Source organism: Lolium perenne, chromosome 4 (assembly GCF_019359855.2).
Source record: "Lolium perenne isolate Kyuss_39 chromosome 4, Kyuss_2.0, whole genome shotgun sequence".
NCBI lineage: Eukaryota > Viridiplantae > Streptophyta > Magnoliopsida > Poales > Poaceae > Lolium > Lolium perenne.
In genome coordinates, this window is record NC_067247.2 from 241,758,225 (window position 1) to 241,782,274 (window position 24,050).

At 44.9% G+C, this 24,050-nt stretch overlaps 2 protein-coding genes and 1 long non-coding RNA gene across 3 annotated transcripts; 1 reads left to right on the plus strand and 2 right to left on the minus strand.

The window, feature by feature from the left end:
- Positions 1-870: 870 nt before the first annotated feature.
- Positions 871-1,726, minus strand: LOC127332463 (uncharacterized). Its single transcript, XR_007870484.2, has 2 exons — positions 1,552-1,726; positions 871-1,456 (listed from the first exon to the last, which is right to left on the minus strand). It is a non-coding gene; the product is annotated as an uncharacterized lncRNA (long non-coding RNA).
- Positions 1,727-5,591: 3,865 nt separating this feature from the next.
- Positions 5,592-10,582, minus strand: LOC127332462 (uncharacterized). The gene is made up of 16 exons (XM_051358765.2): positions 10,188-10,582; positions 9,847-10,008; positions 9,570-9,752; positions 9,414-9,471; positions 9,264-9,314; positions 9,104-9,186; positions 8,639-8,726; positions 8,263-8,307; positions 8,103-8,177; positions 7,942-8,010; positions 7,500-7,615; positions 6,950-7,062; positions 6,621-6,700; positions 6,253-6,373; positions 6,054-6,120; positions 5,592-5,921 (listed from the first exon to the last, which is right to left on the minus strand). Exons 1-16 carry the CDS (start codon positions 10,502-10,504, stop codon positions 5,792-5,794), a joined length of 1,758 nt encoding a protein of 585 aa, XP_051214725.1. The 5' UTR covers positions 10,505-10,582; the 3' UTR covers positions 5,592-5,791.
- Positions 10,583-13,233: 2,651 nt separating this feature from the next.
- LOC127332461 (uncharacterized) lies at positions 13,234-14,067 on the plus strand. Its single transcript, XM_051358764.2, has one exon. The coding sequence runs from the start codon at positions 13,433-13,435 to the stop codon at positions 13,904-13,906; it is 474 nt and encodes a 157-aa protein (XP_051214724.1). The 5' UTR covers positions 13,234-13,432; the 3' UTR covers positions 13,907-14,067.
- Positions 14,068-24,050: the final 9,983 nt, after the last annotated feature.

Here is a 24,050-nt window from a genome sequence, read left to right on the forward strand (position 1 = left end):
ATATGAAAATAAACTCTAAAGTGTAATGTCGGCAAACAAAATAAAAGGTCGAACTATATAGTAAAATATTTCTCTGAAAATCGAGGAAGTATCATGCACAAGAGACACATTATATTGCAGGTTGCGGCCTAACAAAATTCTAGAACATCTTCTACCTATACTAAGCAAATATGGAGAGAGAAAAAATCAATGGCGGCAAAAGGACTAACAGAGCATGAACGGCACATAAAATTAGAAATCAGAGCCAACCAATCAAATATTAGGTAGATTAAACCAAAATCATTTGTTATGCTGTACATGAGTAGATCACTATTTGATGCACTAAGAGACAATGTGTGCCAAAGAACACCATGTTAGACACAATATCAGTTCTGAACTTAAAGGACGTACCCAGTGCTAAGAGCTCCCGCACTGTGCGGGGTCTGGGGAAGGTGTTAGTGGCAAGCCTTACCCTCACGAAGTGCAATGTGAGGAGACCGCGACTCGAACCTGGGACCTCTCGGTCACAGGCGGTGAGGCTCTACCGCTGCACCAGGCCCGCCCTTCAATATCAGTTCTGAACTTAAGAGAAAGAAAACAACACATATAATCACCTAACCCATGAAGCAGGACCAGATTTTGTGCTGCTTGCTTGAGCACTAAAAATGAAGGCAATTCAGGTGACATAGATATAATAAAATTTCTGATCCTACTACAGGAACGTGAGGAAGAGGTTGCTATATCCCTATAAAATCAACTTGAGGAAGTTAAACAATAATTCAAGAACCTAATGATCAATTCAGAAGGCTTCCGAATGTTCACCTAAAATGGAAATCAAGTAACCAGGGATCAATTTAGAAGGCCTGCAAGTGTGCACGGAACAATAGTTCATTGTATTGTTCGTATTGACATACACAATCCTTGATGATAAAACAAAATAGTCAGCTCTTACTTCAGATTCAATCAGCAGTCAGAGCACACCCATCCATTCTTACTCATGCTATGTACTTCTTTTACGTCTCCGACTCCCTTCCACTTTGCAACACACCACCATAAAAAAAGAAAAAAAAGTTAAGACCTGAAGGAGCAGTAACAATTACACAAGTTGATCTAGCACATCCTGCTTTCCCTCCAGGAACTCCATCTCCACGTTGCTCAATTAGGCGCCGGCAATTCTTCGTTTGGTCACAACCATTGGAGAATGGAGCCGACTGATGGAACAATCAGCTTAGCAGAGCAGCTAACGGACATGTTCTCCGTGTTGACAGTGGTGCTTCCAGATATATGGTACTTGCGACCACAACAGAAGCAAGCCGTGGTCGCAGGGTACCACAGCATTGCACCAGACAGCCACCGGAGGTGGTTTGGAAGAATTCCGACATGGTGTCATCAAAGTTAAAAGGAACGGGGATGAAGGGGATGTCCACGCACATAACCCGTCATGGGTGCAGCCTTGGTGCCACATGCCAATCCTCGCCTACAAACATTTGGCGAAATTAATCACCACAAGCGTGCTTCTAGCTGTGCATATCATCGCTAAATCAAAGAGGCGAACAGAAAAATGGTCATTACCTGACAGGCCGGCCTACTCCTGGCACCCTAGATCGGCTAGCATGGCGAGCTTATCTGCCTTGAGCAGCCGCGTCATGTGTCGCTTGATGAACTCCGGCAGCTCTCACATTTTACTAATTACACGCAGGCCCACACGCCCAAGCACCGGCAAAGCACGGAGAAGCCACCAATTGCAACAGCTTCTGTTTAGATAATGTTCTCTTCTCCGTTCTCTCTCGGTCCCTTTCACACAGCGGACCTCTACGGGAGCGAGAGCAGCAGACCAGCAGCCCGCCGTCGATGGCCCGATCCCCATCGATCCGCCCCCTTCCCCTCCTCCTCCCGCCGGCTCTCCTCCGGCCGTTGCCCGGTGGATGATATGAGAGCTAGATGGCGGGCAGTACAGCCGTGCTAGTCGCCGGTTAAGAATCGAGGAGCAAGAACTCCTCAAAAGAACATGTTGGTGTATCGTGTGTGACACTGCTTCCCTAGTGAAGAAATCATCTGACACAAAGGATAACTTAGACCTGCAAATTTCTCACACTGAATCCTCCATATGAAAAATTTGATGTCGATATGAAAGCCTGTACCGGCGTCATCAGTGTTCTCGTGCGGCTGCGGCTCTCCGGGAAGTTCACGGCTATGGAAGCGCCCCCTGTGGAGACCTGCTTAGCTGCACGCTGCAGCCGCGACCAGCTTCCAGCGTTTCTAGGACGCACGACACTTCCACCATGACGGCGTCAGGCTCCGCCGTGGTGAGGTATGCATGACCTAGCCGTAGAACGTACGGCCTGTGGGTTCATCAGGCTGAGGGTCTGTTTGGTTCCCAGCCACACTTTGCCAAGCCTAATTTTGGCAAGTGTGGCAGCCACAAAAGTGTGGCTAGGATTTTGGAAGCCACAAAGTGTGGTAAAAGTTGGCAAAAATTCACTCTATGATAAGTGGGCCATATGGATAGTGATATGTGGCAGCTCTAAAGTGTGGCAAGAACCAAACACATGCCAAATTGCCAAAATTTGGCTTGGCAAAGTGCGGCTGGGAACCAAACAGGCCCCGAGTCCCCAGCTCGCTGCAGGGTGAGCACTTACATCTTTATGGTGGGCTCGTTCTCCATGACGCCCAGTGTGGCATGATACTAACGGACGGTTCATCGTCGGTCTGGACGACTGTTCTTCTTGATTCCGGTGCTTGTGATCAGCTGCTCGTGCTTGTTCCCGTTGAATAAATAGGTACTCGTCGGAGATCCAGATATCATGGATCGTCTCCTTCGTCGGAGACATTTGGCAGGAGCGGCAACGTGATGATGTGGCGCGGCGGTGGGAGGAGAACTGTGGGAGGAGAACTCCGTGGCGGAGGGAGATAGTAGGCCGGCAGAGGGGAAGAAGGTGGGGGAAGATCTGGACGCTCGCTAGCTCGCTGCTCTCTCACTCCCGTAGAGATTGACTGCGGGAACGAGTACAAACGTCATACGCCAGTATTACGGAAGGAGAAGCAAATATAGGATTTCACGCGGAAAGTACCATGTGCACATGTGCTCCTTAGACTTTTGAATTTTTGAAAATTTTCAAAGCCTCACTCTTTTATGTTTTCAAAAATTATGGCATTAAATATGTAGATAGATTTAGACACGAGGAGTGTAGTCAAAAAAGTCCCATTAAAAAATACTTTGTATTTTGTACTGTCAGAAATTTGTCTTTTTTGCATCTCCAAAAATATAACGTATTTTTTGATGAGACTTTTTTGATTCCAATCCTCGTATACACGTCTATCTACATATTTAATGTCATAATTCTTGAAAGCAGAGAAATATAAGTATCTGAAATTTTCAAAAATCCAAAAGTGAAGGGAGCACTGACTCCCATGTGCACAAAATCCTTGTCCGATTTCACGCAACTTTCTTTTCGCTGAAAAAGAGAAATACTGCCTAGCCGTTCGATTTTTTTTTTTTTTGAGAAGCCTAGCCGTTCGATGTTGAAAGGACGTAAGGGCGAACGGATGGGAGCATATCGAGGGAGCGGGCAAGCTCCATCGTGTGGCGCGGGCCTCCTGAGGGAAGTTGTGGGATGGACTGCTGGGTTATGAAGCTTCTGGCCAGGCTGAGAGCACTTACTCGTATGAGGTGAGCTTAGGGCATCTCCAGCGGCGCGGACACTTTGTGTCCGCTGTGATCGAAAATGCGTCTGGCACTACCTCCAGCGGCGCGTCGCATAGTGATCGGACTGTCCGCGGAGACGCAAACCTTGGCCCAAATACGAGCAAAGTGTCCGCTCGGTCCTCGCACGGGCCCGCCTGGCAGGGACACAACTACATCGTCTTCCGCGGCATTACTTGCGAGCGGCGCGCTGCAGCCTTTGCAGGGCCGCGTTAATGGCGCGCCTTGGCTTCCGCGAGCGTGCGCAGCGAGGCGGCGTTGCAGTGGCTGGCCATTGGAGCCGAGATGGCGTCCGAGCCTCTTAAAGGGACGATGTCGGCGGCCATTTCCCCGACCACACCATTGCCACATCCCACGGTATCCACCCCACCAACGCCATGGGGAAGAAATGCTGGCCGTTCCGCAAGACCAAGAACGACCACGAGTCTAGCGGCTCGCGGTCCGGCAAGAAGGCACGGGTCGGCCGGTACGTCCGCGTCAACTTCGCGCGGCAGCTATGGGAGGAAAATCGGCCGGTACCATGGCCGGACGCAAACTTGCCGGGAGGGGGCTGGTACCTCAACTCGAGGCGGGTGTCGGTCCCCCCGTGCCGCGTGAGGGCCGAGAGCGGCGGGATGAGGTGCTCCGCCGCCCGACGATCTTGCCGCCGGATCTGCGGGAGGATCCGGCGTACGCGCTGAACTCCTACAACTGGATTTCATTCGGGACGTGGGAGTTCGACGCGCGCCACCGCGCTGGCTACCTCGCCGACGTAGACTACTTCGAGCGCGAGGCGCCGCAGAAGAAGAAGAAGAGAACGACCAGGAGGATGCGGACGAGGACGAGGACGTGACCATGCCACAGTACGACCACGACGACGGCGGGCCGGCGTGGGATCCGGAGACCCAGCCACCGGACATTTCCGAGGAGGAGGCCATTGCCATGGCACTGGCCAACAGCGAGCAGGACGAGCTCAACGAGCTCGCTTTGTGGGACGGGCTCGCAATCCAGCTCCGCGAGTCAGCGCTCGCGCAGGGGAGGCCGGCGACTCCTCCGGCCACGCCGACGCGTTCCAACGTCTGCGCTCCGCCTGTGCTCCGGCGTGGGATCCCTGGCCACAGCCTCCTGCCCATGCGGCGGTACCTCCTCCACCGCCGGCGTACGAGCTTCCATGACCGACGCCAGAGTTGATTGACCTCGTCAGCGATGACGACCAGTAGGCAGCACCTACTTTTAGCACGCCTTTCTGGCTTTTTTATGTTTTTTTATTAATGTAAATTATGGCTTCATGAATGAAAAAAAATTATGCGTCGTGCCGCTGGAGCCACCCCCGATGCAAACGGACGCCCGGACGATTTCGATCATTTGGCCCGACGCACGTCCGAAATGCGTCGCGCCGCTGGAGATGCTCTTAGCTCCACGCAACGACCCCACTTAACAAACACCATCTTATATGGTAGAAGTGGGATGAGGACAGATTTTCTGGGTTGACTCACTCTACCAAACACACCCTATATGTTGCTCATGAGCCACCAAATACCAGTCTCGCAACAGTACTGATCGGTCCTTCACTAGCGGATCATTCGCGAGTCGAACTCGCTCTCATGCCATGCCTTTGACTCACGAACTCAAGTCGGACTCATTCCTGGCTGGAGAAGTCTGAAGCGGGAGCAGCGCTACTTTCTTGCACATCATCGATGATGAGTTTCGGCAGCATGGTGCAGCGTGGGCCGCATGATAAATCACTCTCTGGTAACCGTGTCTGTTCGAGAGAACACGCAGATAGGAAGAAAAGGAATGTACCCACGATCAACTCGGAGAAGAAGTTCATCGAATTCATCGTTCACGTTTTAGCAATTCATTCAGGAAAAAAAAATCTGTTTTAGCAATTAATCCTTCCCGTTCATCAAATGCATGGCGAAAGTGCCTGTACCAAATGGTTTAAACAACAAAAGGTGTCCCTGCCAAAATGGTTCAATAATAATATTGGCATTCCAATACAAGAGATTACAACATCACAGAAATACTCTAGCTGGTGAATCTAAATAATACTCTTGCTGCTTTTGCAGCCTTGGGCTTGAAAATGCTACTCTAGTGCCAGCTACGATTTGCATCTTCCATGAATTACACCTATCTTGCCTTGAGATCGTCCAGAACCACTAAGGCAGCATTCCGTCCCGGGGCACCCATCACCCCACCGCCCGGGTGCGCACCGCTACCGCAGAGGTACAGCCCCTTCACAGGGGTTCTGTAATCTGACCTGTGTGGCGCAAAGCGAAAATAGGTTAGTCATGATCACAAAGGCATGAGTTCTGGACACTGAAGGATCAAAGATTGCCAAGTAGAAGAAGGGACCACAGAACAACTTAATATGCATGTGACTCCAACATACCATCCCTTGGCAGGCCTCATTAGGAACAGCGAGTCCAAGCCCATTGCGCCGTGAAAGATGTTGCCTCCTGGGAAATGTGAATATAGTCTCTGCTTAGCTAAGTTTTCCATTGGTAAAAGAGAAGAATGATACAGGATGGTACCCAGTCTGCACGAATTACAGAAGACAGTGTATACATAGTATGGAGAGAGAGATTTACCTGTTAAGCCAAACTCCCTTTCAAGATCAGGTGGGGTCAGCATATCATAGCCTATTACAGATGAGCTGAAGCCCGGTGCATACTCATCGATCAAGGAAAAACATCTTTCCGCAAATGATCTCTGAAAATTTGTGTCGATCAAAATGGTCAATGATCGGTAGGTGGACAAAGTTTCAGAAAAATAATTTTCTTCATAGATAGTGACTGAGCACAATGCTCAAGGGCTAATGATATCATCATCTATTCTGTTCCAGTATGGATAAACAATATTTATGGGGCAATGTACGCAGCACGAAGTATGGGCTGTGGTGACAAGCAAAGATTAAACACAGCATCGTCAAATCAAAATGTAAGAGGGATCAACTTACTCTGACAGTAGGATCCTGCCAACTGCCTTCTGACAGTGTGTACGGTGTGTACTGTACAAAAAGATTAATAACATGCTGACCTGTTCGAAGGAAAGGTGGAATTTGAGTCAGTCCATAACTCCATCTGAAGTACACAATATGAGAGCTCACAGCATTAAAAGTTTAAAACATCCAAAATGATCCTGAACACATGAACTCTAAAATGTAAATATAGTGTACATGGAACAGGTTCCACGTACATTTTTTTTGCTTCATTGGGATAGTGAAATTAAATATGCCATACCAGTAAACTTACAACACTTACGCAGAAGCAAAAGAAAATGGCCTACCTGGTGGAGAAATAGTTTTATCTAAGACTGAAGGAATTGTCATTTCTATAACAGGCCTTGTGGATGACACACCCCCTGTAGCTTCCTTGTATGCTACATCGATTTCCTCCATTCTGAAGAGCAAGTAAAAGTTACAGATTGAAATCTAACAAGGATTAAGTCTGAAAAAGTAACTGCAGAGTTACAAAAAAAAATTCCTTCAAAGAATGAAAAAAACTAGTCTACAACTTGGACATCTCATATAACATGGAGCATAGCCAGACTATACTCTTTATTATCCTAAGGTACTAGCAAAACATAGCAACTTCAATACAAAGATGTAAGTTAACAGATTGGTGTATCAAATTGACATGACAAGCAAGGAACAACACATCAAACCAAAAGAATTTGCTATTGAAGAATTACACTGTTGAATTAAGATATCATTTTCCTTGACCTACTGTACATCAACATGACCAAGATAAGAAACAGTATCTCGCAGATTTTTGAAAGATCAATACAGTTGAATAAAATATATGCACAAGTAGGAAATGTTCCACAACTTAAGCACCTTTCTGATCCAATGTGTATGGTGCCCATGTGCTCCGGGCCACCTTCAGGGTTGATGTTTTTGCAACAGCGAAACTGTGGCAGACTATCAACAGCAACATTTATCTTTGTTGTTGCCTGTTCCCCAGAGAACATAGTTAGCAATCAATATTACAAGTCGGCTATTGAAAGTCAATGTGTACCATAGAGAGCTTTGCACATAAGAATTTTCAGATGCTATTTAGCATTGCTATGGATAGTCTGTTCCCCAAAATCAAAACTCTTCCTGTTACTTGAGATTTTTTTTTGCATCCATGCTAATATAAACAAGGATAATGGATAGACTATACAAGTGAAAGAACAAGGTTATCATCACATAGTGCATGGAAAAATATTTGTAAGAATGCACACCACCAATGTAGTTCCTCTATTTAAATTTGCATGTAATGTACCTAAGTACTTACAGAGCTATAATCTGCTGTCTTGATAGCACAGAGGAACTCCTCTGGGAGAGTATTGGCAGGCACAAGGTCCTGCAAAAGAAATTAGAGCTAATAAATTATCATGCCTGCAAAATTAGAGCTAATAAATTTTCACACCATTTCATATTCAGAGTAATTCTTACCACAAATGTTTTATATGGTGTGGCGTTTGATAACACAATTGATGAATGCAACTCTGTTCCATCAGCCAAAGCTACCTACAGATTCTCAATTCCTTAAGAGGTAGAAACAATTGAGCTACACAGTACACACACACATTTGTTGGTCAGTCAAGCTACTTACCCCTTGTACCTTTCCAGTAGTTTCATCAACCATTACTTGGGAAACCTAGAAAAAAAAAACGCAGGGGCAAGTGAGGCAAGAAAGACCACGAGAAATCGGTCACAAAATTGTAATTATGCCACTTCATAGTTAATGACTTCTTGTATGGAAAATCGAGTTTTTCTGCTCTGCTTGATTCTAATCATTTGTTCTGCCAAACATGAGTGCCATTAAGGTGTCAAGGTTGGATCCCACCGGGATTTCACTTATAGTGCATTTTGTCTTTTCTAGTTCAAATTTTAGTGTCAAAATTTACACTAGAAAAACCAAAATGCACTACAAGTGGGATTGCTGTGCCATGGAACAAGGAGGACTTGTACAAGAAAAGAAAAGGCACCTCAGCATTTGTTACAATTTGCACGCCTGCTTCAAGAGCTGCTTTGCTTATAGCTGATGAGACTGATCCCATACCACCTTCGACATAACTGCAAGTGTAGTTTTTTTTTATCAAACAAAAGGTTTTCTGAAAAAAGAAAACGAAAGATAAACTAAGACACTAACTAAATAAAGAACTAAAGTGCAAACACCAATAGATTTGACTAGAGTGTGATGGCATTTCTGTGACATCAGTACATGAACCCTTCAAACTAACTATAGGGCAATTGAAAACTTGTTTGACTAGCCAGTAAGGATAAACAGCAGAAATCGTTTATTAGGTTCAATTCATATCAAGGCCATAGAGATCTGCTCGTGGTTCCAAATGTAGAACGATGAAGTATTACATTATCCTATGGGCCTTTGACAACTACATTATTTGATGATGGAACAGAATAACAGGGATGTCTGAATGTCAGAAGCATACGCCCAAACACCACGCTGACCACCAGTTTCCCCCATGATGTGGTGCAGGAGAACATATCCTGATCCTGGAGTGTTCACACCAGCCTATACAAGGAAGACGTTATGGTCAAACGCTAACACACTAGGCACAAAAAAGTGTGGATTATGCGATGCACCCTTACCATAGCACCTATCACAGCATCAGTTGCCAGAGTTGCCTTCAATACATCACCCTGCAGTACTAGAGCAGTCAACACAGGAACTCAAGAAGTTATTATACTCCGCCACAAGAAAATATTGCGATTAAGAAAAGAGGGAAGCAAGCTTTGAACCTCAAACCAGTTGTTCAAGATCTTTGACGCTGGTGAAAGAAGAAGGTCGAAGAAGTTCCTGCCAGTGTAAAAATGGTTTGACTTTACGTACTACAATGTTCAAAAATGGTTCTGACTGTAACATCGTCAAGGGGGCAATACTTAATTAGCACTCACACCATGTCCTTCTGCCCCTGCTGCATCACAATCCCGAGAAGCTTGCTCCAGAACACCGACTTGTCAACCTTATCCTTCATCCTGTCAACCATAGAGGCATGGAGGAGCTGCCTCAGCTCCGGCGGGGGAGAGTCTATGACGAAGTCCATGAGCTTGCAGAACTTTTCCAGCTGCTCCTCGTACCTACATTCTCAATTTGACCCTACTAGTAGTATGAAGATCAATCCAAGCTAAGATGCGCAAGGAAAACTACAGCAAATTCTCAATGTTATGTCACCTTGGGTATGCCTCTGCATCCTTCTTGGAGAACTTGCCGATCTCAGAGCGGTTCAGCTCCGCGTCCGGGCCGAGAAGCAGGTACCTGCCGTCGAGGCACGGTGTAAAGGAAGAGGGACTCCGTGGCAGGAGCTTCATCCCATGCCTCTCCAGCTCCAGCTCTCTGAATCATCAGCAGCACCAGCAGAAGACAGCAGTAGCATCAGGTCTTCAGTCCACAGAAGTGACAGAACAGCAGCGCATTCTGACAGAATTACAGAATGCAGGTACACGACAGGGATCTCGTCTGTAAATCTGACGGAAATGGAGGTCGTGATCGTAAAAAGGGAGGCGAGGCGTCACCGGATGAGGGCGGGGCGGAGGAGGCTGAGGAGGTAGCTGCAGCGGGAGAAGCGGAAGCCCGGGACGATGCCCGACTCCGAGACGGCTGCGCCGCCCAGGACGCCCCGGCGCTCCAACACGGCGACGGAGCGGCCGGCGCGCGCGAGGTAGGCGGCGGCGGCGAGCCCGTTGTGGCCGCCGCCGATCACCACCGCGTCCCACCGCTTCCCCTTCGGGAGCTGCGAGGACGAGAAGGGGGAGGGGGCAGAGGACGTGGAGAGACAACGGCCGCGGCTCCGTACGCCCGCGAGCAGGAGGCGCTTCGTCGCCGGCGACATCGAGACCTACCGTACCGTCGACGGCGGACTGGAGAGAATCTCTCGGTTTCAGTTAGGCAGTGCGCGAGTGTGAGGTTTGTTAAGCATCTCTAGCAGATGAGTAATTTTTACATCAAAGAAGTACTACTGTATTATTCCATCACATTGTTTTTTCTTTTTTTTTCAGATTTTTACATTATCTATTTATGTTTTTACAACTCAGATGATGTAAAATATATCACCTCTCTTTTAGAGGTACTCCAGCTGATGATGTATTTTACATCAACACACTTGTTTCTCATCTTCACAACTACAAACAATATTCCAAATTACTTCAAATTCTGAATTCAGAACAAATCAAAAGATTGGTGGTGGTCAGCCGATGGAGTGGCCATGCGCTCGGGAGGAGGGGCGCCATTGAGGACCTTCAAGGCGTGGAGAAATTCGCGTTGCGCCCTTGAAGCAGTAGTCAAGCAAAGTGGCGACGGATGCGCACCTCCATGGTCCGCATCAAAGGGAAAGGCTAGGATGGCCGACGAGGCGGAGGCTAAGGCCGAGGCGGCCTATGGCATGCGGTGTTGTTGGATATAGTGGCCTAGAGGCAAATAATAAAGAGTGTTTATTACTATATACCAATAGTTCATAATAGTTTCGTGCCATGCTATAACTGCATTAATCGAAAACATTGATACCCGTGTGGTATTGTAAACAAACCAAGGGTCTCTAGTGAGTATTCGCAAACTAGTTCATTGTGATTCGACGATTGAGGTTTCCCGAGCATGGACACACACGTCACTCGCAATTAATGATATGATGGACATTCCCAAATATAAGTATTGTAACACGATCAAGTCGCGATGTTCATGTTGCGATATTTATGAAATCGTAGTATTGAACTGCTCGAATCTTTTATTGCAAAGTCATTTAGAAGCAAGAGCAAGATAATCATTAACTTCTACACTAAAGATTTCTTTCACTTTTTTTTTGAACAGAAAGAAACTTCACCAAATCAATTTAAATACAAGACAGTAAAAAAAGGTGTTTAGAAGATTCAAACTCTCTACATAACTCACATTCCAGAGGTTTTGGGATACTTATGTGTCTGAGATTATCCCTAGTCATAATCTTATTCTGAGACAACAACTAGAGAAAGATTTGAACTCTAGAAGGGATTTACAAATCTCACACAGCAGGCAAATATACAGGTTGCACACCTCTAAAATTTATAGTAGCATACAGAGATTTGGAAGAATAAACACCATTAGATTCATACTTCCAGATAAGCCGGTCTTCTTCATTGGAGAAAATGATAGTCTTAGCAATTTCTACAACCTCAAACCACATATACATTGTGTGGTGTGAAGGTTCTCCTAAAATCACATCTTAACTGTTGTACATCCCATAGATCAACAATAATTTTTATTTGTTGGTTAACTACAAAATATATATCCCAATATTGAGTGGCAAGAGGTGCATTTCCAAACCAAGTATGCTCCAAAAATCTAATTGATCTACCATTACCTATATTCCATTTGTATCCAAATTTAACTGCTCTAGAGGCCCACATCAGCCATTTTCAAAACATAGAAGGATTCAAATCCTAAAGATTTTTTTGTGTTATATTTGGCATCTACCGCTTTCTGCCACAAACTCCTCTCCCCACTGATATATCTTTTAACCTAAGACCCAACTAAACTAATATTTAGATCCTGAAGGTTTGGTATACCAAAGCTACCAAACTCTTTTCTCATACACACAGAGGGTCAGTTGACCAAATGAATATTCCTATTACCATCCATGTTATCCCATATACAGTTAGCTATTTGTGTATTAATAGGGTCTAAGTCCCATTTAGGGAATCTAAGAAAGACAACGTATAAATGGAAATGCTAGATAGAACAGTTTGGATGAGGATTCCTTTTGCCTCAGAGGAGAGCAATTTTCCCCTCCAACCTGCTATTCTGCTATGTAAGCTAAGTAAATCCTCCCTCTTAAGTTTATTTAAATGCAAAGAGAGCCCTAGATACTACATCCGTCCCGGTTTACAGGACCTACGCGTAATCCAAGATCATCAATATGACCAATATAATATAAGATTTAGATTATAAAAATTATACCATTAGAAAGTACAGGATCTAAACTTTGTAATGATATATTTTTTGTAATATATATTTTATGGCATATTGGTTAAATTAACAATCTTGGGATACGCGTAAGCCCTGTAAACCGGAACAGAGGGAGTACTTAACAGGGACTGGCCAGCCACATATTGAAAATTTTCCAAAAAGGGAGCAACCTCTGGTGGTTCCATGTTTAAAGCCATCATCTCACTCTTGTGGTGGTTCATTTTCATTCCAGGCAGCTGTTCAAAACAAGCGAGAGTTTATTTAAAATTAATGCCATTTCTCTCATTTTTTTCCAGAAAAAAGAGTGTATCATCTGCATATTGAAATCTGAAAATAATTATAGAGATTATCGGCGATACATCTCACAATCATGTAAAATCTCAGCTTGTGATGATCTATATGCACCCGTTGTTTCTCTCAAAATCTCGAAACAAAAAAAAGGAGATTATCCTGTTGACCAATATATAGATGCTCTACTCAGCCACTCGTTTCACATATCACCGTCGGTAACATGAAAACCGTGTGCGTTTGAGTCTCGGTACGGTACGGGGCATATGAGACATTTGCATGACACTGACACAATATGAAAATATCTCGCAGCATCAGCCCACATCTACTCCGTAGTAGCAGATAAACATCGCTCCGACTCCGAGAGACCAAACCCACGGCGCCCATCACACAAACCCAGACCCACACCAAACCAAATCCACTGCGAGTAGACGAGCGAGAGTGAGGTACAGAGTGAGCTCTACAAGAAACCGAGGCCAGAGCCAGACCGGCTAGCGAGCGGCAGAGAGGTTGCAGCTAGCTAGTATTCGACAACATGAGCGTGGTGATCCTCGACGGCTCGACGGTGCGGTCCTTCGTGGCGGACGAGGCCGCCTTCGCGCGCAGCGTGGACGCGCGCTTCGCCGCGCTCGACGCCAACGGCGACGGCGTGCTGTCGCGCGCCGAGCTCCGCCGAGCGCTGGAGTCCTTCCGCCTCCTCGACGGCGAGGGCTTTGGCTCCGCCGAGCCGCTCCCTCTTCCCACCGAGGTCGCCACGCTCTACGACGCCGTGTTCGAGCAGTTCGACGCCGACCACAGCGGCGCCGTAGACCACGCAGAGTTCCGCGACGAGATGCGCCGCATCATGCTGGCGGTAGCTGACGGCCTCGGCTCCCAGCCGCTCCAGGTCGCCGTCGACGACGAGGGCGGTAGCTTCCTGCTCGAGGCCGCGGAGCACGAGGCCGCCATGATCGCCGCCAAGGTCCAAGAAGAAAGCAGGAAGGCGGTCGAGGAAGCCAGCAGCAAGTGATGCCGCCGACGGGTCCACGTCGGACGGTCGGAGGACATGTGTCCACGTGCCGGAGTAGTGGCGTGTATGTAGACGTGGTGTCGCACGTGTATACGTGAGAATGGTGGCGTGCGTATCTCCTGTGTGTACCGAAATGAAATAAAAATCTATTTTTCTCGATATTTCTTTAGGCTTAATGTTGTCCTTCAGATGACGGCCCGAATCGGTTCAATGGGCACAAATAGGACACACTTCGGATTGGCTCGTTAGGCCTTTCACAGTGCATCATCTTTTAGCGTGTTAGGCAGCAGAGATGTTTAAGAAATAACCACCACAATGTATTATTTTTTAGATTGTATCTTAATTTAATAATTTTTGTTTCATGCATGAATATGATTGGTCTAGAAACTGATTTTGCCTATAACTTTATGTAAGTGTTGTATCTTACCTACAACAATACTCTCTCATCTCATTATGGTGCCACATAGAGATTTTGCATATGATATCATGCTAAGAGACTACCTTTGTGAAAGGTCTTATTGTAGACTAGTTGAAGGTTCGTGCTATGCATAGTGCTATGAATAAATCAAGGTCTCGTTTCTTTGGGAAGGGGTGGGTACCAAGAGGAAGTACCATATGGTAGACTAGACCACAGTATGCAGGTAGAGAGCTTTTGGGGGTTTGGGAATCCTCAATACTAAGTTCATGAATATCGCCCTGATGTTGAAGTGGGTATGAAAACTATACCAGGACGTGGAAGATCTATGGGCGTACCTCCTCCGAGCTAAGTATCTGGGAGATCATGACCTTTTCTCTCTGGTTGTTCCGACGCGGGGATCTCAGTTTTGGAATGCCATCAAAAAGTTAAAATGGTACTTCAAGATGGGGGCTAAATACCAGGTCCACAACGGGAGAAGGACTTACTTCTGGTTGGACTGGTGGACGAGGCCGAGCCCGCTCAGGGTGAGCTTCCCACGTCTACTTGAGTTCTGTGAGAACCCGTATGCGATAGTTGCACGGGTGAGATCGGCCGAGGGATGGCACATGAGGTTCAGGAAAACCTTTGGTCTAGCAGAAACGGTGGAGTGGGACAACCTTTGTAGGTTTTCTATCTCCATCCTTTTGGCCAGGGGAATGACAAGGTTTCATGGGGACTCGAGGCCTCAGGGGAGTACTCGGTGAACTCCTTGTAGTGTAGGCTATCTCTTGGTGCGGCGGCGGATGTGTGGAAAACTAAGGTCCCGCCCAAGATCAAGGTTTTCCTATGGCAATTGCTCAGTGGTCGGCTACCGTCAGGGGATCGACTGGTAAAATGGCGTGGCCCCTCGGATGGGAATTGCGCTCTCTGTGGGGAGAGAGAGGACTGCACCACATATTCTTTGGATGCCACTTAGCCAAGTCTATGTGTGCGGGAGTGAGGGAACTCCAGAATTGTGATTGGAATCCGGTCGGGTCAGCCAGTTCTTTGGTATCATCCCGGGTTTGTCAGGGGCCCTACATAGTCTAGTTTGGTTCACCTTTGCGGCCCAAACTTGGGCGTTTTGGAATATTAGGAATAAGCTAGCTATTGAGCGGAAGGTGATCAACAACCCGGCTGATGCGTTGTTCCAAATGTCCATGCATATGCAGAGATGGAGGGTATTGGTCACACCGACGGACATGGGACTTCTGGAAGCGGTGATGGTCGAGATTAGGAGGCTCTAGGCGTGGAAAGGGGACGGTGGATGACGGCAACACCGGAAGGCTAGTGGCGGAGTACCCGGAGTGCTTGTTGTAATCCAGACTGATTTGTGTCGTTATGGGCATCTTTGTGTACTTTACTACCGTCGAACCTGTGATGTGATGGGTTTCGAACCAGTTGTAAGACTGAATTCTTGTGGCGTGTGGCTTTATCTATAAAGTTAGGCCGTCTAGCCATATGTTAAAAAAAAGTGTTCCAAAACAGCCACGGAAGATATTGACTCCCTCTGATCTTTTCTCTAACTTTTCTTTTTGCGAATATACACTGGCATTAAAAGAAACAGCGAACGGTACAAAGCACTCTAAGAAAAACGAAAATTACAATGAGATTCTTGAGAAGCCATTCATCTTCAACCTCCAGACCGTGTCGACGGCGCGCCACCGCTGCCGCTCGTCCCTGAGTCGGCTTGACGTTGTTGCTTGCGGATGGGAAGTCGCCGAACGAGTCAAGAAGACCACATCCGTTCCAAAGACGAAGAAGGATGAACTACCGCCGAATCTCCTTGACGATCCGAAGATCTCCATAGCCAGACCAAAAACTCGAAAACGACACCACTCCCACAAGCCTCTCGACGTTGCCGCCGAGATGGGGTTGAAGCCGGGGAGACCTTATTGCACGAGGCAGCGCCACCACCACTTGAACGCCGCCCCTACGAACTTTGACCCTAAAAACGGAAAATGAAGCCCACAAAACAGGGGGTGGAACCCTCCCGCCGACGAGGACCGCGATCCACCGCACCCCCATGGCCTGAAGGCCACAGAGGCGGGGCAGATCGACGGCGGCGCCGGCAGGAGGTGAGAAAGACCTAGTCACGAGAGTCTCATGTACCGGTTCGCGTAATAAAAGGTTTGTACCTTGTCAACAATGATCTTTTCTCTAATTAACTCAAATCTAGTATAACTTTATATTAAATTTGAGTTAATTAAAATAAATCAGAAAGAGTAGAAAATAACTCTTAGGCAGCAGATCTTGAAGGTGTCCGTACGGAGCGAATTCAGGAAGTCCCAGCAATTGGATAACTTGAACTTGCTCTTGATAAACGGTTGTGATTCATTGTATGGAACAAACCAACGGCTAATAGGTGTTTCTAGATCGCGGTGGGCGGCTAATCCAAGTTTAAAAAATGGTGTACTATAGTAGTATCGTAGAAGAAAGTATTCAGAACCGGTTCAAAGGGGCCCGCTACCACATAAAACTTCATCTCCCTCCTTCGCATCTCTTGTTGTTCGACATTTCAAGAAAAAAAAAAGACGGTGCCACCACCTCCGAGTCCACCTCAACAAAAGACATATCTGGACGCTGGTCGCTGAAAATCAAACCCCAGTTTCACCCAGGTGCACTATATCCTGTTTTTCCTTTCAATTAAGCATTCAGTTGCACTGGCTTTTAAATCATGCATTCTGATCACCATGTATCCAGAGGAACCTTGAGCTCCGCCACCGAAGATGCCCAGGCTGCGGCACCCCGTTTGGGCAAAACGACGCGCGAGAGGTGAAGATCTGAAATCCCAGTGAGGTTGTCTCCAATGATAACTTACTGGTGCATGCATGTATCTTGTTCTTTTTTCGATAAAGGATGCTTTATTACTTTTTGGAAGCAATTACATCCAGCCTCTGCATAACTAGGATGCACACAGCCGTTCAAGTGTCTGGATTTAAAGTATATATAAAAAACTAGGCGAAATACATATCGAAGCGATGAATCATATAATGCCTAAGATGAGGGTGGCGTTGCAATCCGTAGACTATGCTGCCACCCATGTAGGGAAAAAGTATCCCTCGCCGTAGCCTCCAACCGTGTACCCGCTGAAGAGGTAACCACGAACGGAGAATACATGTACATCTGTAGATGACCTGCAACAAAGAACAATTTTTATCATTAAAATTTTTGTCATTTCTACTTAGCCAAAGCGTCCAGATAACTGCAAGCTGAAAGTGCATGGAGCCCCCATGTGTGGTTTTGGTAATTAATGACAATCCCTATGGACTAATGTTTGCTTTGAGTTATATTTGTAGGAGTTGTCCATAGGCAATTCTTGAACCATATGTTGGCTTCAAGGTTGCAATAAGAAGAAATTGATGAAGGATATCAAGTGTCAAGTATGTCTTGAAGATGAAGATGAAGTGAGCCCTCAAGTTACTTCAAGACATCAACATGATGAAGAATGAAGAAATGAAGTGCAAGTTCAAGATGAGCCATCTCGAAGAGATCCTTTGCTTGAGTCTTGCCATCCATATGGTGGTCATGGTTATGTGAAGATGCGCCGAAGAAGAAGCTCTCCCATGGTGGATTATGGGGGAGCAATCCACAAGACTTCGTCAAGCAAGCACAAGCAAGAAAGGCGTTCCATCTTGTTGAGGTCAAGATCGTCGTCATCGAGCTCAAGTGGAATGCGCAAGTATAAGGTTTGCTCTTGATAGGGTTTGTTTCTCACCGGTCTCATAGTGTAGTTGGAGACCGGTTTATAGTTTAGTTGCCGTACTATCAAGAGGGCTCTCGAGTGAGTAACTCGATCGTATCGTTCGGAGAGAGCTCAAACCTTTGCATCCTTGCATCATCTTTCTTGGTTGTTATTTGGACCTTATCCATGTGATGTTTTAGAGCTTGTGCTTATTCTCATGACAAGCTCTAGTTCATCGAAAACGGATTTCGCATAGATCACTTATTGCGTTTTCGAGTTTGGTTCATCATCTTTCTTGGTTTTATTTGGATCTTATCCATGTGATGTTTTAGAGCTTGTGCTTATTCTCATGACAAGCTCTAGTTCATTGAGAATGGTTTTTCCATGGGCAACTTGTTGCATTTTCAAGATTGGAGGTTTTACCGGTATGTCTTTTTGAGATAGGTCAAACCTTTCTTCATTTGTTTCTATCCTCCTTTGCTGGACTATGATGTTTCTATGCATATTGTTGTAGAGCTCGTTGTTGTGATTTCAACGAGCCCAAGATCATCGAAATCGGAGTCCGGATGCAAAAGTTATGCCCGTTTTAGTTTTGGTGTTTCTGCAGTTTTCTTAGGCCGGATATTTTGGAAATATCCGGGCCGGATTATCCGGGCCGGATATTTCGGGAAATATCCGGCCCCCGAAATCGTCTAAGGACCGGAAGAAAAGCAGCTCTGGATAGGGGCCGGATTTTTGGCCGGATTTTGTCCAGGTTTTGTCCACGAGGCCGGATTATCCGGCCCCCGGATAATCCGGCCCCAACTTGGGCCGAATATCCGGCCTGTTTTTGCCCAAACGGCTCGATTTTCTTGGGGGTATAAATACCCCCTTCTTCCTCCTTGGGCTGTGCTTCTCTCACTCTCTCTCTCCTCCATTGTTGAACTAGAGAAGCTTGCTCTATCTCTCAATCCCTCCATGATTCTTGCCCCCATTTGAGGGAAAAGAGAGAGGAGATCTAGATCTACATTTCTACCAATCAAATCCATCTCTTTGTGAGTGGAACTCTCTAGATCTTGATCTTGGTGTTCTTTGTGAATTCCTTTGTTCTTCCTCTCTTATTCCCCCAATAGCTTTTGTAGCTTTGTTGGAATTTGAGAGAGAAGGACTTGAGCATCTTTGTGGTGTTCTTGCCATTGCATTTGGTGCATCGGTTTGAGTTCTCCACGGTGATTCGTGGAGGTGAAAGCAAGGAAGTTGTTACTCTTGGGTTCTTGGAACCCTAGACGGATTCTAGGCCTTTGTGGCGATTTGTTGGGAGCCTCCAATTAAGTTGTGGATGTGTGCCCCAATCTTTGTGTAAGGCCCGGTTTCCGCCTCGAAGGAAATCCCTTAGTGGAACCGTGACCTAGGCCTTTGTGGCGAGGGTCACCGGAGATTTAGGTGAGGCGCCTTCGTGGCGTTCGGTGTGTGGTGTGAGTACCGCATCTTGGGGTGAGGCCTTTGTGGCGTTGGTGTGCATCGAGCAACCACACCTCAAGGTGAGCCTCTTGTGGCGTTCGGGAGCACTAAGCAACCGCACCTCTCCACCGGAGATTAGCACTCGCAAGAGTGTGAACTCCGGGATAAATCATCGTCTCCCGCGTGCCTCGGTTATCTCTATACCCGAGCTCTTTACTTATGCACCTTACCTTGTGATAGCCATCGTGCTTGAAGTTATATATATCTTGCTATCACATACTTGCTTGTATTGCTTAGCATAAGTTGTTGGTGCACATAGGTGAACTCTTGCTTAGAATAAGTTGTTGGTGCACATAGGTGAACCATAGTATATATGCTTTGGGCTTGACAAAGTAAACGCTAGTTTTATTCCGCATTTGTTAAGCCCATCTCGTAAAAGTTTTAAATCGCCTATTCACCCCCCTCTAGGCGACATCCGTGTCCTTTCAATTGGTATCGAGCAAGGTCTCTCATTCTTAGGCTTCACCGCCTTGAGAGTAAAGATGTCGGTTAGGGGATTAGATCACAATAACTTGTTTATATTTGATGGCACAAATTATGATCTATGGAAAATTTATGTGCTTAATATTTTGCGGGGTATTTCCCCGAACATGGAGCGATTTCTTGACATGGGTTTTTCTTCTCCTAAGGATCCCCAAAATTTATCTTATGAGGAGAAGAAAAACTCTTGTCTCGATGCTCTTGCTTCTCATGTGTTTTCCATTGTTGTGAGCAATGTAGTTACTTCTTCAATCATGCCTTTTGGGAGCGCTCATGAATTATGGACAAAGCTTCGAGATAAATATGATGTGTCCAATATCATTGAGGATGATTGTATTGCTTCCACTTCCGGCCGTGATGAGTTCTCATCTTCATCCACTTCACCAAAGTGTTTCAAGACACAAGGTAATGATATGGTGAGTGGTGATGGAAATTGCAATGTTGGTATTGAGCTTACTATTGATGATCCTTCATCTATATCTCATTGCAATGGTTCATCTTTGGACTTAAACACATCTAGCACTAGAAATGATTTACATGCTTGTGTTGATAGTCCTTGCATATCATGTGTAAGTTGCTTGAAAAATCTAATGATGATATGCTTGCATTGTCTTGTGGCCATGATAAAAATGATTCTATTTCCTCTAGTTGTTGTGTGTCTAACAATGTAGAGGAAACCAAAGATTCTATTGGTCAAGACAAGATCTTGAAAGGAGCTCAAGTAACTCCTCATCTTTATTTCACGGTCCTCATATATGCCTTATGGCCAAGGGTTCCACGGTACCTCCTACCATGGAACCTAATATGTCTCGTGGTGATAAGAATGAGGATGAATATGAAGAAGAGGATTGGGTTGTCTCTCTACGCGATAAAGGTGAGAGTGTATTCAAGGTTCTTTACAAAGATAAAATTGCTAGCTCTCACTTCTTTGAAATCTTGACTACCGCTATTGAGAGCCAAAAACTTATTTGGATGCATGAGAACACCATTGATAAAAAGGGTGCTCTTGAACGAGAGTATGCCGATGATGTAGCATCTTTAAAGAATGATCTTGAAGAAGAACAAGAGACCGTAGCCTCTCTTGAGGAGCAACTTCAAACCCTTGAGGTGTCTCAAAATGAAATATTTGCTAAACTCACTAAAGAAAGAGACCATGCTAAAGCTAAATTAAAATTGCTTAAAAATGAAAAGTTCAAAGTTGGTGTTGGCCATGATAAACTTGTTAAGGATCTAGATGATCTAGACAAGGCCCACAAGGCCTTGGAGAGCGAACACTCTATCCTCACCAAGTCATATGAGCAACTACAAGCTTCATATTTAAAAGAGCATGCTATGTTACCTTCTCTTCTTAATATGTCTTGTGATGATGCTTGTGCTACTAACTCTACTTCTTGTGAAGCATCTATCTTGAAGGAGAATGTTGAGCTAAGGGCTCAACTTGAATTGCTAACTAGCAATTATGGGAAATTGGAAGAAAATCATGGAAAGCTTTCTAGCTCCCATGAGGATCTTCTAGCCTCCCATGATAGGCTAAAGTTAGCTCATGAGACTATCATATCGAAGGCAACACCTTGTGAGCCTCATGTGGATACTAGCACTACTACCCAAAATGCTATATTGCCATGTGCTAGTCCTAGTAATTCATCCACTCATAGTATTGCTAAATCTTGTGATGAATTATCTTCCTTGCCTTGTTGCTCTAACAATGAAGGTTCTACTTCCTCTAGTACTTGTGTTGTTACTAACCATGTAGAGGAAATCAAAGAGCTCAAGGCCCAAGTCACTTCTTTGAAGACCGACTTGGTAAAGAGTCATGAAGGGAAATGCAAACTTGACACGATGTTAAGTGTGCAACAATCCCCAATGACAAGAGTGGACTTGGATTCAAATCCAACAACAAGAACAAGTCCAAGAACAACAACAACAAGAAGGGCCAAGTACAAGTCAAAGACCCGGCCAAGATTGTTTGCTTCAAGTGCAAAATTGAAGGGCACCATGTTAGATCTTGCCCTTTGAAGAAGAAGCAAAAAGGAAGCGGCCTCAAGCTCAAACTCATATTCAACCTCAAGTTGAAGAAATTCCACTTCCCAAGAAGAATCAAGCCAATGCTCCCATTGTGGAGAAATCTAGTGAGAAGAAGGAGAAGAAAAGAACTTGCTACATATGCCGTGAGAAGGGCCACATCTCCTCTTTTTGCACTATTGGTACCTCATCCAACTCTATCTCCATTGATGATGTTTATTCTCTTTGTAAGGATGAGGGTGGCAATGTGTTTGCCAAATATGTTGGTGCTCAAAGTGGTGTCAAGAAAAGAACCATTTGGGTTGCCAAGCCTATTGTGACTAACCTCTTAGGACCCAACTTAGTTGGGGACCAACAATCCAAAACTTGATCAATAGGTGCTTTTTGGAGGGCATTGGAGACTTGGCTACATCATGAAGAGTTAAGGGATCTTCATCATTTATACTATCTCAAGCCAAGTCTTTTGGTTATCTTACTTCTATCATACACCCAATGTTCCTCCTTGCGGTAACATGTGCTCAACTCATTTATATTGAAAGTTACTCGCCCCTTTGCATGTGTTAGTTTTGTTCCTAACATGTGTTTGTATATGTTGTGCATCCTACGTGTTTTTCTTGAGAAATCAAGGCTATGTATGTTAGGTTGCACACCATGTATTTGTGCTTGTGTTGGAGCCTCTTTGCATCTTGTTGTATCTTATATGGCTCTTATGAGAGATTATTGGACTATAACATTTTGGGGGAGTGATATGCCTTTAGGAATTTCACAATCCTAACAATGTGTGTACATGAGGAATATCACTTAGAATTGATATTGCAAGATTATCTAGTCTCTATGTGGTATGTCATCTTCATGAGAAATTCAAATTCTAATGTTCATTAATATCTCTAGTTGGATCTTATTTGCCTCTTGTGAAAATAAATTCCTTATCACATTATGGGGGAGTAATAAGCTTTGTGCATATTACAAGCCTAGGAAATGTGAACATTTGAGGTTGTGTCACATAGAATTGATATTGTAGATTATCTCTCCTATGTGGCATGTTTGCTCAAACAAGCTCCAATTTGCTTAAATGGCTTCATTGCTAATATCTTTGTGGATCTTATTTGTGAAAGTTTTTCTTGGCATGGTTTTTCACAACGTGTCCATCAATACATTTTTGGAAAACCATGTGCTTCAAGTCATACTATTAATTGCTTTGCATGTTGGTATGAATACTATTAATTGCTTCGCATGTTGGTATGAATACTATTAATTGCCTTGCATGTTGGTATGACTAAATGAAGCTATCAAGAAACTATCTTTGCATGATGGTTAACTCTTATCTTTTACCATATGCTTTGTTCGTTGTAAATATGATCTTATGTATACTTACAAACTACCACCGGGAAATATTTCCTAATACCTCTTGTCCTAGGACAATTGGTAATCAATTATGAGGTAGATATTTATTGATCATATCTACATTGGCTCTTGTGTTTAAATTGCCTTATTTATTGCCATGAATTTGTTGTGCTTTGACTCCCATGTGTTCTTTTTTCTATTCAAACTTTCTTAGCTTTTTTTAGTAGATATAGGTAGTGTGATGATCCTAGTTGTGTGCATTTTGTATCCATATTCTAAATCCTAGATAATGCACTAATCTTGGGGGAGCTCTCCTATATTTGTTATATAAACTTCTCTTGATCTTTATCAAAAATTTGGTTTTGGGAGTCATAAATTTTCTTTTTGGTACTGTGTGCCATCATAAAAAGTGTCGAGGGTTTGGTTTATTTGTTGGAACCTTGCTCTCTTGGGAGTTGGTTATCTCATTCCTTTGTGCTTAGGTTTAATTAGCTTCTTATAATGAGATAAGTCTTTGGAGTCAATCTTGTGTTGATTTGATTCTTTGATATAATTTGGACAACCATTGTCTCTTGGTTTATTTGGTGTTTTGTCCAAATTGTATCCTCCTTTGGTTCTTGAAAGTATTGTGCATGCATATTTAATATATGTATATCTTATGGCATGTGTCACTTTCT